The sequence below is a fragment of the Oppia nitens genome, unplaced genomic scaffold, assembly GCF_028296485.1.
Source record: "Oppia nitens isolate AA-2021 unplaced genomic scaffold, nextdenovo-longstitch-racon4-pilon3 scaffold58_pilon_pilon_pilon, whole genome shotgun sequence".
Taxonomy (NCBI): Eukaryota; Metazoa; Arthropoda; class Arachnida; order Sarcoptiformes; family Oppiidae; genus Oppia; species Oppia nitens.
The window spans coordinates 91,700-111,275 of record NW_026533241.1 but is presented as its reverse complement, the minus strand read 5'-3'; the positions used below and the strand labels follow the sequence as shown (position 1 = coordinate 111,275).

The 19,576-nt window shown below is 22.5% G+C and overlaps 3 protein-coding genes across 3 annotated transcripts; all 3 read left to right on the top strand.

The window, feature by feature from the left end:
* The first annotated feature begins 201 nt into the window (after positions 1–201).
* On the top strand, positions 202–1,527 carry LOC128960825 (uncharacterized protein F54H12.2-like). Its single transcript, XM_054306962.1, has one exon. The coding sequence runs from the start codon at positions 202–204 to the stop codon at positions 1,525–1,527; it is 1,326 nt and encodes a 441-aa protein (XP_054162937.1).
* Positions 1,528–6,092: 4,565 nt separating this feature from the next.
* LOC128960824 (steroid 17-alpha-hydroxylase/17,20 lyase-like) lies at positions 6,093–12,216 on the top strand. The gene is made up of 4 exons (XM_054306961.1): positions 6,093–6,378; positions 10,377–10,550; positions 11,366–11,761; positions 11,849–12,216. The coding sequence occupies exons 1-4, from the start codon at positions 6,093–6,095 to the stop codon at positions 12,214–12,216; spliced, it is 1,224 nt and encodes a 407-aa protein (XP_054162936.1).
* Positions 12,217–15,231: 3,015 nt separating this feature from the next.
* Positions 15,232–17,608, top strand: LOC128960823 (farnesoate epoxidase-like). Its single transcript, XM_054306960.1, has 6 exons — positions 15,232–15,397; positions 15,512–15,688; positions 16,083–16,167; positions 16,286–16,450; positions 16,553–17,160; positions 17,247–17,608. Exons 1-6 carry the CDS (start codon positions 15,232–15,234, stop codon positions 17,606–17,608), a joined length of 1,563 nt encoding a protein of 520 aa, XP_054162935.1.
* The last annotated feature ends 1,968 nt before the right edge of the window (positions 17,609–19,576 follow it).

Below are 19,576 nucleotides of genomic sequence, written 5' to 3'. Positions count from 1 at the left end.
AAACCAATTACTTAAAACTGCTGATACAGTACTCAGTGACGTAAGTGATAAACTCAGTACAATGAAGCGTCAAAGAGGTATGGGTATTAGAAGAAGAAGACGCAAGCGCAGAATAAATAAATCTAAACGTAAAGTCACTAAAAAAGTATATAAAAGACGTAAACGTAGTCGTAAATCAGGAAGAAAACCAACACTAATATAATGACTACTATTCATCCATTGTCGTCTTTAATGACTTTACCGGAGTTGGATATATTTGGTGTCCCTCCAACTCAATTAATGATTGAAAAAGATATACAAACAGATCACAGACCGCTAACTACAATAAAAGCTGATTCACCCATTGAATTTGAAATAACTACTGGAATCAATGAATATATCAATTTAAATAAATCTGAATTGTACCTATGTTTGCAAATTGAGTTAACTAAAACTGAATCACCCGATATTACGGCTGACGATTGGAAAAAAATATCACCCGTTAATTATTTATTAAACTCATTTATAAAACAAATAGATGTAAAAATAGGTCAAACAACTATCACCAGTTCATCTATAAATTATCCATATATTGCTTATTTTGATGCATTACTTAATACATCTTCTCAATCAAAGTCAACACATATGCAAACATCAATGTGGGTTAAAGATAGTTACCCATTTAATGATCATAACTTAGAGCGACAAAAACGGTTATCACCAAAAGGTAAAAAACTAGCAGTTAGCCGTCATATTGAATTGTATGGAAAATTACATTTGGATTTATCTCAACAATTAAAATCACTAATAGGTGGTGTAACTATTAATATAAAAATACATCCAAACTCTCCCGATTTCTACTTAATGTATGATAAATCTATTGTTCCAAAAGTTAACATTATAGATACTAGACTTTATATTCATCGGTCAATTGTTCATTCACAAGTAGTACTAGCACATAATAAAATGCTTGAAGAAGATAAACCTGCACTATATTTTATTACCCGCCGTGAAGTAAAAACATGTACTATACCAAAGGATAGTATTGATTATTGTTTGAATAATGTTGAGAGTGGTGTTCTACCTAGGAAGCTGTATATATCATTTGTTAGTAATGATGCTTATAACGGCTCTCAAACACTTAATCCATTTTATTTTAAACACTATAGTTTACGGCATATTGCTTGTTATTTAAATGGTCAACAGTACCCGCATAAACCGTATACACCTGACTTTCAAAATGATAAATATATTAGAGAATACTTTAGTTTATTTGAAGTTAGTAATCAGCTGAGCCATACTACTTGTGACATTACAAAAGATGAATTTGCCGAAGGTTTTTCAATATTTGCATTTAATTTCATACCTGACCTATCAGATGGCGTTGCAAAAAGTGGTTATGTATCTCCATTACAAAGAGGTGGACTTAGAATTGAATTAAAATTTAATTACCCTTTAGCCGAACAAATAACTGCTTTAATATATTGTGAATACGATAGTTTAATTGAAATACAGAAAAACCGATTTGCTGTTAAAGACTTTTCATGAATACATTAGAAATAAATAAATATTTTCGTAGCTGTATCAAGTATTATGGCACCTATCCTAGAGATGAATTACCTAATACTATACCTAATAACAGTGGATTAATTGTAAATACAGATAAAGCTAATCAACCAGGAGAACATTGGGTTGCAATATATAAATATAATAACAGTGTAGTTTATTTTGATTCATTTGGCTTACCCCCACTACACAAAGAAATCATAAACTTTATAAAAGACAACAGTAGTAGTGGTTGGTTCTATAACACTATTAATTTTCAAAGTGTATACTCAACTACATGTGGAAAATATTGTGTATTTTTTCTATCAAATTATTTCAATGGCGCGAACTTTGATAACTTTTGTAAAATATTTACTTTCAGTAGTGATATTAATGATAAGTTGGCAGATATGTTATACAGATGGCAGCTGTAGCTTATCACATTTGTATAAAGATATACGTCAGTATAGAGTGGTTTATAAACAAATGGAGAAACTATATGACGAAAAACTATTGATAGTTTTGAGTGACGCAAATCTACACGCGCCATATTTGGTTGAACCGTCAACATATTTTTCAAAGGAAATTAAAAAATACTTTATAGAAGAAGGCAAGCAATTAAATGATATAAAAGACTTGGAAGAGTTGCTAAAATTGCTAAACTACTTAAACTTTAGTAATTTTCGTACGGAAAGACATAATTTTTTAGTAAGTAATGGAAAAAATTAATCAAATATGCGGTGTTATGGATGCACAGGGTTTCACTGTTGATGGCGTGTTTTATCCGCGGGAAGTATGTGTGTTATCACATACACTTAAACAGTGTGAACTGTGTGACACAGACCTTCGCTTTGTTGATATGGACCTTAAAGACCGTATAACTAATTTATATTTGGCTAACAATCTGTTTGGCTTTTCATTGAGAGCCCACAACACCGATATCACTCACAACTCATCTCTCGAACCTAATCAAGTGATATATATGATGTATCATAAAATTAAATCACACGATAAACCATATTTGGCCATAAAAAACCAACAATTGGCAATTATATTGGACTTATGGAAAATACCGTATATTAATCTCAATGAATACAAATGTCCCAACTATTCAAAACTTAAACAATTTTATGGTGGTCTCCCGTGTCATTTTCACAATAGAATTGTTCCCGATCGAAAACTCCTGCGCTGCGCTTCAAATAAATGCAATTTATTATGGAAATGGCTAAATAATTATTATCAATCACATTAATTTTTTTATTCAATAAATTTATTTATGTAATTACAATATTGTCTTTAATTAATTTAGTATAAGTATATATAATTAAATTATTTTTACAGTATTTATTCAATGGAGGTCCAAACATTGATACAGTAATTGTTTTGTCGGGGTAAGTCTCAGCTTTAAGTACCAATAAATCAAATAATCGTTGATTAAACCCGTATTCCATTAAAACGTATGTGGTTATATTTGGTTTCATTATTAGCGGCTTTAGATATTTGTCAACATTTAAATATATGTTTATACTTGTGTTGAGTATAACGGTTTCACAAATATCCATCATTTTTGTCTTAAATATATTTATACAAAACGGCTCTAGCATTCTGTGAGCAATAAATAATTTAAATTTTCTAACATAAAGACATTTGAATCCTGAGTTGACAAAATCAAACGGTGACAAGAAGTGTCCTTTTATGAAAAGCATTTTCAATGAGTACCGAACCATCTTATAATCGTCATACATCTCAATATTGTGTGATGAATTTAATGTAAACTGAATTTTATTTGGTGTAGTAGGCATAACATTGTACAGTTCTATGGCGTTGTAAAAGTCGACAAAATTCAATCTTAAATTAGTGATATTTTGATTATTTATAATTGACTTCCAATTTCCTTGACATAACTTTTGATCCACACTGAGAACTTTTAGTTGAGGTAGAGTCGCCAAATGGTTACATACAGTATTTCTATCAACTGATCCACCTACGTGTAATTCAATGGCTTTAGAACCGAATTTATTAATAAACTCAATAAACTGATTCATATTCTTGAAATTAATTGTGTTCATATAACGTATAGCTTTTATCCGTTCTGGAAAGTTTTGACGAAGTATCCCCCGAACATTCTCTATTGCTAAGCATTGAACGGCCGTATAAATATTAATTTGCTTCAAATGACGAAACGAATTAAAAAACGTCTCATTAAATCGATAAAACACATCAAATTCCAATAGTTTGATTTGCTTAAAATCTTGTGATACTTTTTGTAATGATTCTCGATAACCATCTGACCAAAGACTTATACTATTGTGGTCTACATCCCATTCATCATCAAACTCAGCAATTCTGAGTGTTTGTTGATTTGTAAATATCATTCGTTGCCATTGTTTACTAACAGTAAGTAAAGTAACTTTACTTTTTGCAGGTAAGTGTTTTATTATTAGTCCACACAAGTCGTCACCATAACGATCAAAACTATCGCGACCATACACTTTAGTCATTTTAAAGCAACTAAACACTTACTTGAAAAACACATTTGCTTTTATGACAGTGAAACTCAATAAAATAAACATTGATGAAATTTAAATCTCTTTATTTAATTATTAGTATACATTTTAAATATTTCATCATTAAGTATAATTATATTTTTGATCTCATATGACGTCAAACTAACACTAGCATATGTTAAGAGGCATTTTACAACAATAATGTTGTAAAAACCTTTATCATCTTTCTTGAACTTAATAGTCCTATCAATATCTCCAATGTCTTCAATATTGCCATCAATCCCTTTTGCTTTAATATCTTCAATTAGATGACGAAACTCGTCCACATTTAAGTTAACACCGCGTTTCGTATATTGTAATTTCTCATCTTCATTAGCAAAAGCCAGTCGTATATCCACACGCATTTGGTCTTCTGATTTACTCAATCGAATAACTTTTTTGAAATTAGATTTTTTATTTGTAATAATATGAGTGTAAACGTGCTCATAGTTAAAAACTCTTTTAGGCGTATCAACAATACTTGTAGACATTTTGATTGTTATTTGTATTGCTTTTGACTTTTACTTTTACAGTCTTATATATAATGCTACTTATATACTGTTATTTATTTTTAACTACTATATAAGACTAATTAATGTTGATGTAGTATATCTCTCATCAAGTATAATAGTACTATAATGAGCACTAAAATAATTCCCGGTTGTGATGGCTACGCTAAAGTCATTAAATTAGTTGCTGTTAAAAATAAAAATAGTGTAATACAATTAATTAAAATAACTCAGCATAGCCCTAGTTATAGACCATTATTGAGTGTTTGTCTAAAATTAGATCAATATTTATGGCTCGTGGGAAAACTAAAACAACGAAATAGTGGTTATCGTAATGAGAAAAATAATGAGCTATACATCACTAGAGACCCATATTTAAAACTGACAATACTTTATCAAAAACAACTGAAAATAGCTGCAATGATACTAACTAGAATGGATATTAAACACATAATTAAATTAAAACCTTGGATATGGAATAAATTTGTAGCTATTGAGTCAACGATTACACCTATTCAGGAAATAGTACCTGAAGAGTCAATGGACTTGGAATCAGAACCAATCACTATTGAGTTAACATAATAAATGCATATATCATTGTATTTATAACCAATAAAAATAAGTTTTAATTACATCAACATTTATTTACTTTGTATATAAATACAGTAGTTAACTTTTATTTTACCATTGAAAATGTCTCACACAGAAGTTTCTGGTTTTTTTCTAACTCTTAGTACTACTAATAATTTCAAAAGAGTAGTATCAGTAAAATGTGTTTTACATTTGAATTCAACACTTTTTTATATTATCATAACCGACCTAAAAGATGGTAAAATGTTTGATGATCTGCTGGTAATTCAATCCGACGACTTTTTTAATCTTATACGAGAAATTGTGTTTAAAGAGAAAAAAGTTGGTACCGTCAATGTGTCCTTTGGCTCACTTCAATTTGTTACAGACAATCACAACAATAGTGTATCAATTTTTCACCGCAACTACAGCAAAAATAATTTGGTGAATTTGCGATATAAAGAGCTGGAACTACTGTTTAACGAAAAAGACAATATTCTTAAACAAATTGACGACATCGCGGATAAAACATCAAAATTTGTCAATCATCAGCAAAATACACGATCGCTTCTTCCAACGCCACCTGGAATTAAAACTAAAAGCTATTTCGATGAAGTGTGGTCTTGGCCTGAAATTCCGGTTTCAACCAGCACAGGTATTGCGTCTACAGAAAACACTGGGAATGACGTATGTGGTATTCACCCTATGCCCATCAAACGTCCAACAAGTTTACCTCTTAGCAGTAGTCTTAATATTCTTATGAATAAAAATGTTAACAAATAATGATTTACAAATTACTAATGTATCTATGACTGCTAATTTGTTTAATTTTAATAAAGTATTGAATTTACGAAAAATTACAAATTGTTTGAATAATTGTGTGTATGATAATAAAAAATTTGTTCGCTTAATTGTGCGCTTAAGAAAACCAAAGGCAACAATTATGTTATATCAATCGGGAAAATTAATATGTATTGGGACTAATTCAGTTGATAACGGTAGAATAGCCATAAGAAGATTTGCGCGTATGATTCAAAAGCTCGGTTTTGATGTCCAACTAAACAATGTTACGGTAACTAATATGGTGGCTACTTTTGCACTTAACCGATCAATAAATCTGGCGGACTATGGATCATTTATTGGTATTCGGGCCTATTATCAACCTCAGAGGTTTCCATTATTGATCATTAACTACGGTGACAAGAAAAAAGCAAACATCTCCCGTACGGGTAAAGTTAATTTTACTGGTGTTAAATCATTATCTGAATTGAATGATTTATTTTATACATTTTATTTAGATTATTTAATTTATTAGTTTTTAAAAAATGTAAAATTTATTTATTTTTTGCATGTAAACAAACAAGTGTTTAGATGTAAACAAACCATTGAATAGATGTAAACAATCAAGTGTTTAGATGTAAACAAACCATTGAATAGATGTAAACAAACCAATGTTTACATGTAAACAAACCAATGGTTACATGTAAACAAACCATTGTATAAATGTAAATAAACCAATGTTTACATTATTTATTTATATGAAATCCTAATTGTATATTAAATTATTTATTAAATTATTTGAAATTTAATAAACTGAATTTAAATAAAATTAAATTCAACAAAATTAAATACAACTAAATTAAAATCAACAAAATTAAATTCAACGAAATTAAATACAACTAAATTAAAATCAACAAAATTAAATTCAACGAAATTAAATACAACTAAATTAAATTTAATTTAGTTGTATTTAATTAAATTTAATTCAATTATCGCGCGATGGTTATACCACGTGGTTATCGAAATGGTCACGTGGTACGTTAGATATTTTAAAAGGGGGGCGAAAAATTTTACGTTTTTTATGTAAGTACCCGAAATAGGGGGCGAAAATTTTTGGGTCGTAATTTATGTGAGTACCCGCGATAGGGGGCAAAAAATATTGCAACGTTTTATGTGTGAGACCCATTGAATTAATGGACGTCATTTATGCGCAGTACCATGTACATGTAAAGGTCAAGGGTCCAAAGGTCAATCAGCACCTTTATCTACTACTAGCAATTGTTAGTAATTTGTTTAAAATTTAATGATAATTTTTTCAATTTTTATTTAATTTTCATAATTTTTGATTAAAATCAGTATTTAATATCAACTCCATTACTGTTTCATTAAACAAAAACAAAAATTATTAAAATATAAAAAACACGTGTTTTGTTTTGATCATACATTTGAAATCACATGAAACCAGAAATAGGATATCATTTTATATATGATTTTTGTGTTAAACCTTTTTTAAAACCTGTTTTGTTATTATATTATTATTATTATTATTATTAAAATTATTTATTAATACTTTATTTTAAGGGTATCTATAAATTAAATATACAATAATTTTACAATTGACACTTTATCATTGAAATGTATAAACAATTTTATTATTATTTTTAAATAAATAATTAATTAATTTGATAAATGTTTTTAATTAAGTAATATTAAATAATTTAGAAAATATTTAGAAAAATGTTTGTTTTTTTTGAGTTAATTATGCTATAATTTATAAGATTTTTAAGCAAAAAAAAATCATGAATTTTTATGTTATAAAAGCGATTTTTGTACAGAAAAAGTGCATTTTATTTACAAAATAATTATAAATAGTTAAATAAATAATTAAATATAAGATTATTGTATTATTTTCTTTATATTTTATATATATTTTATTGTTTTAAATTATATTTTTCTCATTATAATAATAGTAAATTAAATTAAATATAATAAAAAAAATATTTCTATGTTTTAGTATTATATTATGTATTTAATTATTAATGCTTTTGTAGAAACATATTTCTACATAAAATTAATTACTTAAATGTAATTTTATTATTTGAAAATTTATTAGTCTATTTTTTACAATTTTTTTAAAAATTTTTTTATTGAAATATTCTATAATGAAAACTTGATTTTTTTAAATATTATTATTTTGTAATATTTCTATAAAAATAATAATTTTAAGTATAAAAAATATATTGTATATACAGTACAGTACATAATAATTGTCATATCATTAGCTGTTTTAGTATTATATTATGTATAATAATTATTAATGCTTTTATTATTAGAAAATTTATTAGTTTATGTTTTTAATAAAATTTTTTAAATTTTTTTTTATTGAAATATTCTATAATAAAAACTTGATTTAAAAAAATAATATTATTATTTTGTAATATTTCTATAAAAATAATAATTTTAAGTATAAAAAATATATTGTATATACAGTCATATAATATTAATTGTCATATCATTAGCTGATACAGCAATTATTTTTCCAACAAATAAAACACTAAAAAATTCAATATTAAAGTAATAAACATAACTTAGTATATAAACTATGTTACACAGTGTAACTATACCTTTAAAAAATAAAATTGAAACCAAGGGTGCATTAGTGGGGAGTAAGGGTGTGTTGGGTGGGAGCGGGTTGGGTAGGAATAAACTGGAAACATAAAATATAATTTAAACTTAGCTAATTATTAATAATAATAATAATAATAATAATAATAATAATAACAATATGCACAATATGTCTGTATTGATACAATTATTTTTTTTATTGATTATATACGATATATATGGGACAACAATAATAAGTCTACTACTAATAAGGTTATGTGGTCTACAAATTTTTTGCACAATTTTATTAACAAAAATATTATTAGTCTACCTCCCGGTCCTTATTTTTTTCCCCATTAATACCATTGATAAATAAAAAACTAACTAACAGCGTATTATACAGTATAAATAAATATATATATATATATAATATTATATAATAATATAATATATATATAATACATGACCAATTTGGCCATACAGTGCTAAAAGAATTAATATAAGTAAAGTAAACCATTTTTTTTAATAATAAATATAGATTTTAATTATTATTATTAATTTTTTCTATTATTGAATTTTATTTTATTTTTTTAATTAAAATTATTTTATTATTTTAACTTTGATAAACAACGCAAATAATAATAATAATGCATTTTCTAGTAATTATATTTTTACTAAATATTTTATGGTAGTTTTTAAAAATAAAAAAAAACATAATATATAATAGTTTTAAAATTTCTATAACATATAAAGTACATTTTATTTTACTGGATTATACAAAGTCATAATTAAATACTATGTATTTTTCCTATTTTATATATATAATATATGTATAATGTTAATAACATGTTTTTTATAAATTTTTTTTATTAATCTACGTTTTTTGAATTTTTTTACTAACTTTTTTACAAATATCATATCATGATAAGTTGGTTTTTTTTTAAAAAAAAATAATACTATGTATTTTTCCTATTTTATATATATATATAATATATGTATAATGTTAATAACATGTTTTTTTATATATTTTATTTATTAATCTACGTTTTTTGAATTTTTTTACTAACTTTTTTACAAATATCATATCATGATAAATTGGTTTTTTAAAAAAAAAATAATACTATGTATATAATATATGTATAATGTTAATAACATGTTTTTTGTCTTGCAATGCCATTGTTTAAAAAATACAAATAAATTTCTATTGAAATTTATACAAAAAAAAAAGAAAATTTCTAGAAACTTTCTATTTGATCATCTATTTGCCTCAAATACATTGAAACTATGGGTGCATATTTTTTGGGGGGAGGGGTGGGGGAGCGAGTGTAAGAGACTTTAAGCCGGTTACTTTAGAAAAAATTTTTATTAATGACTATTATTTTTTAATAAATTTAATATCTAATAAACAATATATAAGTATTTAAAGTATTTATAAAATTTTAATAATAATCAAGTATTATTAAAAACAACTTTCATAATAATAATAAAAAAAAAATTTATCAAAAAAATTATTTTAAACTTAATACAGTGTTAATAATAATATACACAATAAATATGTCTGTATTGAGACAATTATTTTTATTGATTTTTATATCAGATATATGGACAACAATTATAAGTCTACTAATTGGTTATTTGGTCTACTATTTGGCAAAATTTTATTACCAATATTATAGTCTACCTTCCGGTCCATTTCCATTACCATTGATCGGCAATTTATTAGGTTTTAGTAAAAATAATATTTTTCACTTATTATTATTTTAATCTAAATTTAAAAAAAAAATTTATTTGATCTATTTGTCAATTTTTTGTTGCTGTTTTGTTTAAAAACAAAAATTGTTAGATTTTAAAACTAAACATCATTGGGATTATACTATGAGAAAATTGGCCAAAAAATATGGTCCAATATTTACCGTATATTTGGGAAACAGTCCGCAAATAGTGATCACCGATCCGGTCATAGCTAGAGATGTATTCAATAAATCAGATTTTGCGGGAAGGACTCAATCATATTTAGGTATTAATAATAATTACTACTAATTACTACTAATTAATATTAATTACTACTAATTACTACTAATTACTACTAATTACTACTAATTACTACTAATTAATATTAATTAATATTAATTACTACTAATTACTACTAATTACTACTAATTAATATTAATTACTACTAATTAATTAATAATAATTAATTAATAATAAATATTTAAATTTAGTTAGTATAATAGGTGATGGTGTCATAATGGCTGATTGCGGACCCAATTGGCAAACGCGTAGACTTGTTGCGCACGCGGCAGTTAAGTACGTGTTTATTAATTTTTTCGTATAGTTTTTTAAATTTCTCTTAAATAACATAACTTTTATAAAACATATATTATTTTTAAAAATAAATTATCAGAAAATATTCAAACAATGAACGATTGGTTAACGTAGTCGTCGATTGTGTCGATAAAACAGTGGAAACAATGTTGAAAACTATTGGTCCAAACAAACCCATTGAACCATCAAATTATATATATCTAACATTTTTAAATATTATGGCTAATAGTGCTTTCAATGAAAAGTATGAAAAATATTTTTATTAACTTAATAATTAGTTGTTTTATCAATTTAAAAAATATGTTAGTTATAATATAGATAATCCAGAATTTAAAAAATTCAAATACGTTTTGAATGATATGTTAACTGAATCGGGAATTCAATTATTTTTCTGGGAATATCCAAAACTAATTCAATGGATTTACTATAAAATGTTTCGTAACTTAACTAAACATTTCGATGAAATTCATGAACTAATGATTAAAAAACTAAAAAATCATTATAAAGATTACGATCCGAGTATTGAACGAGATTTTTGCGATACACTGATTGCGGCTAAAAATAATGCACTGCTCCGGGAGGTGGGAGGGAAAGGTAGCAAACAATCGTTGGCTAAGTATCTAACGGATGATAAGCTCGGTTTGGCTGTGTTTGATATATTTTTTGCCGGAATCGATACATCATATAATACATTTCAATGGCTACTATTGTTTTTATCCAATGATTTAATAGTACAGAAAAAATTACGTAAAGAAATTTCAGATAAAATTGGTGATCGATTGCCAACACTTGACGATAGACATCGATGTCATTATGTAATGGCATTCATATCGGAAACATTAAGATTTAGAAATATTGGTCCAATAGGTTTGCCTCATAAGACTATAGTCGACAGTAAAATAGGTTTTTATTGTTTTATTTTTAAAAATTAACAAATTTTTTAATATAGTATATTTTTTAAATCTATATATATATATATATATATTTTAGGTGAATATATGATACCGAAAAATATGTCAGTTTGTGTCTATCAGGGATTTGTATTGAGAAACGACAGCAACAAGTATTGGACAAATCCTAATGACTTCATACCCGAGCGCTTCCTCGACAGTGACAACAATTATATGATAACCCGTTCACAACAACCGGCTTTCATACCCTTTGGTGTCGGACGTCGTATATGTTTAGGCGAAAAGATGGCCATCGCTGAACTGTTTCTAGTTTTGACCCGATTTCTACAGTCGACACAAAACTATGACATAGTTTTGGACAGTCATCAGGGTTTTGATGCCGATCCTTGTAATACCGATTCAATTAGTCCCAGTAGTTATACAATTATGTTTAAATCTAAATCATAATTACTGTATAATTACTATACAATTTATAGTATAAATAATTTTTTTAAATAGATTTTTTTTTATATTATTATATTTATTATTATTATTACTAAAAAAAAAATTCAACTAATTGATAGATATTTCAAGTCATATAAAACAAGTAAAAGGTTATCAATTTATTTATGATTATAGTGTTAAACCCTTTAAAAAACCTGTTTATTATTATTAGTATTATTAACATTATTTATTAATATCTGTATTTAAAGGGTATATTGTAAAACATTTTAATGTTTATATAGTTTACCTATATAATATATATATATATATATATATAATTTAAATATAAAATAATTGTTAATAACTATAATATATAAATATAAGAAAAAACTTTTCTAACAAAATTATTGTTAATATTATTATTTTTAAAAATAAATATTTTTTACAAATATATATATATAATTTCGAAACTTTAAAATATATTAATAGATATTGAATATAATGTTAATATACTTATAAATAATGTAATGAATTAATTAAATTTATAATTATAATGACTTTATTATGGCAACTGTTTTATATCGCAATGAATTGATATCAAATTTATAATGTATTTGATTTTTTTATATTATTATTATTTGATTTTATTTTTTTTTGATGATTTTTAAGTGAATAATAATTTGCAAATAATTTATTACAACATTTAAACATTATATTGTTTTAAGTGAACTCTAGACTTATGTTGATTTAAATCTTTTAAATTTCTAGTAAAACATTTGTCACAATCGCTGTAATCGCAAACATATTTAATATTTAAATGTTTAGCTTTTTTATGACAAAACAAAATTGTGACTGAGTTTTCATGAATTTATTACAATTATTACATTTGTAAATATTTTTCAGTTGAATGAATCAATTGGATGATTAGTTAAACGCTGTTTTGTTATAGTATTGAACCGACATTTGGGCCAAAAAGCACGTGAATCGCGTGTTATTATTATTATCCACACGTGTGTTGTTGTTGTTGTCATAACAGTCACTATAATCAGTGATTTTCATAGAAATGTAATCATTTGTAATAATATTTACTTCATCAACGGTTTCCAACAATTGTTATTGTTATCCATACGATATATACAGTATATATATCAATAGATATTGATTAAAATGTTATATAAAAACATTTTTAATATTTTTTTCTAATCAATCAATGAAGTTATGGCTAAAATGATTATATATATATACTGATGTACAATATATTGTACTAATGATTTACTTACAAATATATGATGTGTTTAAAAAAAAAAGTTAAGGATTATCTGTCAAAACATAATAATAAAATAAAGTATCACTATATCTAATATATAGTAAATATCTAAAACTGTATTTTCTACTAATTTTAAAAAAAAATAAATAAATATCGACAGTTAAGTTAATATACAAAACCGATCACAAATAAATAACAATAATTTTTTTTAAGCAATTGATAAAACATATTATTGTTCAAATGGTATAAACATTTTGTTTTATTTTTAAATAAATAATTAATTTGATTAATGTATTTAATTAAGTAATATCTAAATGATAATAAATTTTGGATATAACTAATTAGTTTACTAAAAAAAACTAAAAAAAAACATTACAAAATAAAACAATTTATTTTAATATTAATAATTTAATCAATGATATTGTATTTTTTTAATTATTTTTTTTATTATAAATACTTAATTTTTTTATATCGATGTTTTATTTTATTAAAAAAAATTATAATCAAAATATAATTTTATATAAATTATTCTTATTATTGAATAGACAATAAAAACAACATTTATTTTCTAGTATTTATCTATTTATATATTTGTTTTATTTTTGTTATTATTATTTTTATTGTTTTGACTAATAATATTATTATTAAAAATAATTTTTTTTGTATTAGCATTATTATTATTTTAAAAGTAAATATATATATATATATATAAATTAATCTATTATTTTATGAAAAATTTTCTAATATTAGTTATAGTATAGTAGTTATTCATATAACTACTAATTTTTTCAACAAAAAAAACTAAAGTTATAATCATTTAAATTACAATAAATGTATTTTATATACTATTATATACTTCTAAAGTATATATTATTATAATTATAAGCGCTGTTTATTATTATTAAAATTAATGTATTTTTTATTAGCAAAATAAACCTATTTGTTGATATAATTTATTAATTTATACTTAGTTTTTATCTATATATATTAATAAATATATATACTGTTTATACAATAGGACCAATAAATTAAATTAAAATATTAGTTTAGTATATATATATATATATATATAATTGTCAGATCATCAGCTGATATAGCAGTTATTTAATTAAATTCATAAATAAATTATGATTATTATATCATTTTATTTTTATGATTAATATAATTAATAATTAATATATATATATATATATATTTCTAACAAAAAATTTGTGACTATCATATTTTTTTATATCTAATATAGAATATATTATTTTTTTTATAAAAATATAAATATATATATATAATTGTTATATTAATGATTATTATTATTAATATATAGAAATTGAAAATATTTTTGTTAAATAAAATTTTTGAATTAAATAAATATATTAGAAATAAATAAATTAAAATATTAATTTAGTTTTTTTATTTTTTGATAAATAATACTTGTATTTATTGATGACTATGACATATTGAAAATTTTTGATTTATTCAATATTATAAATGATTATGTTGTTTTTTATATTAATACAATATATGTATATATTATATGTTTTAAAAAAAGTATTTAAAGTAAAAATTTCTAAGTAATCATAAATTTAACATTTTTTTAAAAAAAATAATAAATAGTTTTATTTATTTATTTTTATTCTTTAGTATTAGTAAATTATTTTATTACTTGTGATGTTGGAAACACTTACTATAAAAAAAGAAAAAATAATTTTAAAAAAATACATTAAATAATTTTCATATTTTCAAAAACTTTAATACTATTAATACTAACATAAAATATGTCTGTATTGAGACAATTATATTCATTGATTATATCAGATATATGGACAACAATAACAAGTCTACTAATTGGTTATTTGGTCTACTATTTGGCAAAATTTTATTACCAATACTATAGTCTACCTCCCGGTCCATTCCCATTACCATTGATCGGCAATTATTTAAGTTTGTATAATAATAAACTATTTGAATTAAATATTATTATTATTATTTTATTTTTTTTAAATTCTAAAGCATTTATTTATTTATTTATTTATTTTTTGTTGAAAAAACTTATAGATTTTAGAAGTAAACATCATTGGGATTATATTATGAGAAAATTGGCCAAAAAATATGGTCCAATATTTACCGTATATTTGGGAAACAGTCCACAAATTATTGTTACCGATCCGGTCATAGCTAGAGATGTATTCAATAAATTAGATTTTACGGGAAGGACTCAAGAAACATTTTTAGGTATAATAATAATAATAATAATAATAATAATAATAATAATAATAATAATTATTATTATTATTATTATTATTATTAATTAATTATTATTATTTTTATTATTATTATTATTATTATTATTATTAGTAATTAATTATTTTTATTATTATTATTATTATTATTATTATTAATAATAATTAATTACTATTATTATTATTATTATTATTATTTTCTTAGTATAGTTGTTTTTTATTTTAAAATAAATTATTAATATATAATTTATTTAAAATTTATTATTATATTATTCTATTAGTATTTTAATAATTTATTATTTAATAATATTATTATAATAATTGGTAATTTGATAAAAACAAAACTAATTAACAAAACAAAACTAATTAAATATATATATGTTTAGTTAGATTAATAGGTGATGGTGTCATAATGGCTGATTACGGACCCAATTGGGAAACGCGTAGAAATGTTGTGCACGCGGCCGCTAAGTATGAGTGTCTATTAATTTTAATATATTGATTTAATTATTATTGTATTTTTTAATAATAACAAAACTTTTGTAAAATATCTATTTTAATAATAATAATAAATATTCAAAAAAATTAGAAAATATTCAAACAATGAACGATTGGTTAACGTAGTCGTCGATTGTGTCGATAAAACAGTGGAAACAATGTTGAAAACTATTGGTCCAAACAAACCAATAAAACCATCAGATTATATATATCTAACATTTTTAAACATTATGGCTAATAGTGCTTTCAATGAAAAGTATTTATTATTTTTAAAATATATATATATATTTGTTAATAATTTATTATTATTAAAATTTAATTAATTATTTATATATTTTTTTAATTTAAAATACCACAGTTATAATATCCATGATCAAGAATTTCAATTAATCAAACATGTATTTAAAGATATATTAATCGAAACGGGAATATCATTATTTTTCTGGGAATATTCCAAACTAATGAAATGTTTAAACTATAAATTGATTGATAAAATTGTAGAAAATTTCCATAAAATTCGCGAACTAATGATTGAAAAACTAAAAAATCATTATTTGGATTACGATCCGTGTATTGAACGTGATTTTTGCGATACACTGATTGCGGCTAAAAATAATGCACTGCTCCGGGATGTGGGACAGGGAGAGGGAGTGGGAGATAGCAAACAATCTGTGGCTAAGTATCTAACGGATGATAAGATCGGTTTGACTGTATTTGATATGTTAATCGCCGGTACGGATACATCCTATAATACATTTCAATGGATGCTATTGTTTTTAGCCAATGATCTAATGGTACAGAAAAAATTACGTAAAGAAATTTCCGATAAAATCGGTGACCGATTGCCAACACTTGACGATAGACAACGATTGCATTATGTAATGGCATTCATATCGGAATCACTAAGATTTAGAAATGTTTCTCCACTAGGATTGGTTCATAAGGCTATAGTCGGCAGTAAAATAGGTTTTTATTTTTATTTTTTAAAAAAACAACTATTTTTTTAACCGTAAAGTATTTTTTTACAATATATATGTATATATATATTTTAGGTGATTATATTATACCGAAAAATGTGAAAGTATCTGTCTATCAGGGATTTATATTGAGAAACGATAGCAACAAGTATTGGACAAATCCTAATGACTTTATACCCGAGCGCTTCCTCGACAGTGACAACCATTATATGATAAACCGTTTACAACAAACAGCTTACATACCTTTCGGTGTCGGACGTCGTGTATGTTTAGGCGAAAAGTTGGCCATCGCTGACCTGTTCCTAGTTTTGACCCGATTTCTACAGTCGACACAAAACTATGACATTGTTTTGGACAGTTATCAGGGTTTTGATGCCGATCCTAATAATGGCGATTCAATTAGTCCCAGTAGTTATACAATTATGTTTAAATCATAAATCATAATTTCTATACAATTAAATTATTTGTATTTTTATTGGTAAAAAAATACCAATGAATATCATTGAATACACATGTGTTTATTAAAATATATATTATATTAGTCTAAACTGAAAAATAAACTTTTATTTTTGAAACTAGCCGTTTATATAGTTATGTTATTAATATAACTGTTAAATAATTTTTTTTAAACTTTTTAAATAAATGTATATTATTAGCAATTAAATCATATTTGTATACATATTAAGTAATGCAATAGAAATATGAAAATTATTAGCAAAAAAAAATAAATGTTTTCTAATGAAACTTTTTGTCTCAATTTAGAAATTATTTTTAAAATATTTTTTAAAATTAATTTTTAGACGTAAATTAAAAATTAATTGGCTATTGAATAGACAGTAGATTTTAAATAAAATATAAAACATTAGATTAAAATAAATTATAAAAATTATTATTAATTATTAAAATTTTATTGTATATTATTGTATTATTATATTTATATTGAAATTATATATTTTTTTATAAAATAATTGATAAAAAATGTTATCAATTGATATTTACTACATAAAAAAATTTAATTTATTTTTTTAAAAATTTACTCGAAAAATATAAGCTAATAAAAATATTTATAAAAATATTAATATAAATGTTATAAAACTATAGCTAAATTATGTTTTTTTACAGTTTTTTAAAATGACTTTTTTAATCTTTATTTTAACTAAAATTGATTTTATTGTATATTTAAACAAAAAACAATAACAAAATTAATAATTATTTTATTTATTATTTCATACATATATATATATTTAATTATATAGTAAATAGATTTACAATATATATATATATAAAATTAAAATGTTTTTTTAAATATAAATTTAATTTTCAAATGTCTTAAATAAAAATTAAATAATAATTTATTAAAATTAAATGTTTTAAATTTCTAATGTAAAATATTATTGTTATAAACATTTTCATTATACAGTGTTATTGTTATTAAATTATATTATAAATACAACAATAAAATCGTAAATTTTTTTTCAAATTAGTAATTAATAATAATAATAGTAAAAAAAAGTATAAAAATGTTTGTCATCGTATGATCTATAAAAATTATAAATAACAATAATTATTAATATTTTAAAACTATAGCTAAATTATTTTATTACAGCTTTAATAATATTTATATAATTTTATACTAAAAAAATAAATTAATAATATTGTAATTCACTATAATTTATTTTTAAATAATTGTTTCATTATATATAATATATTAAATAAAGTTATGACTACTATTTTCTATTGTATTATATATTTATATTATATAAAAATTATTAATACTATAAAACTATAACTATATTATGTTATTAGAGTTTTTTTTAATAATAATTTTATATTTTGTAATTATTTTGTTATTATATTATATATATCATTTATTAGATAATGATTTATAATTATACAATATATTGTTAATTATAAAATAATATTAAGTTTTTAAAAAAATGTATTTTGTTGTAGTTGTTTAAATTACATTACAAAATGAGTTAATATAGTTAATATAGAAATTAATTATAAAATTTTAAAAAAAAATTATAATATTAACAGTTTATAATTATTTATATTATTACAAATAATACAAATTGATTTTATTTTTTATATTAGTAAAATAAAATATATATATATAATTATCATTAATTTATTAATAGAGTATTTTATAAACAATATATATTTTAAAAATATTAAATTCACGTGTATTCTGTAATTGTTTTATAATAAAATTATTAAAACTAAAATTATACCTAAATTATGTTATTACAGTTTTTTTTTTTAAATTATTTTATGTTTAATATCTATTTTAATTTAGTATAATTTTTTAGAAATAGTTTTGTAATATTTTACCTAAAAAAAATAATTTGAATAATAATAATAATATGATATACAAGACAAATAAACACATTTAGTATAATTAT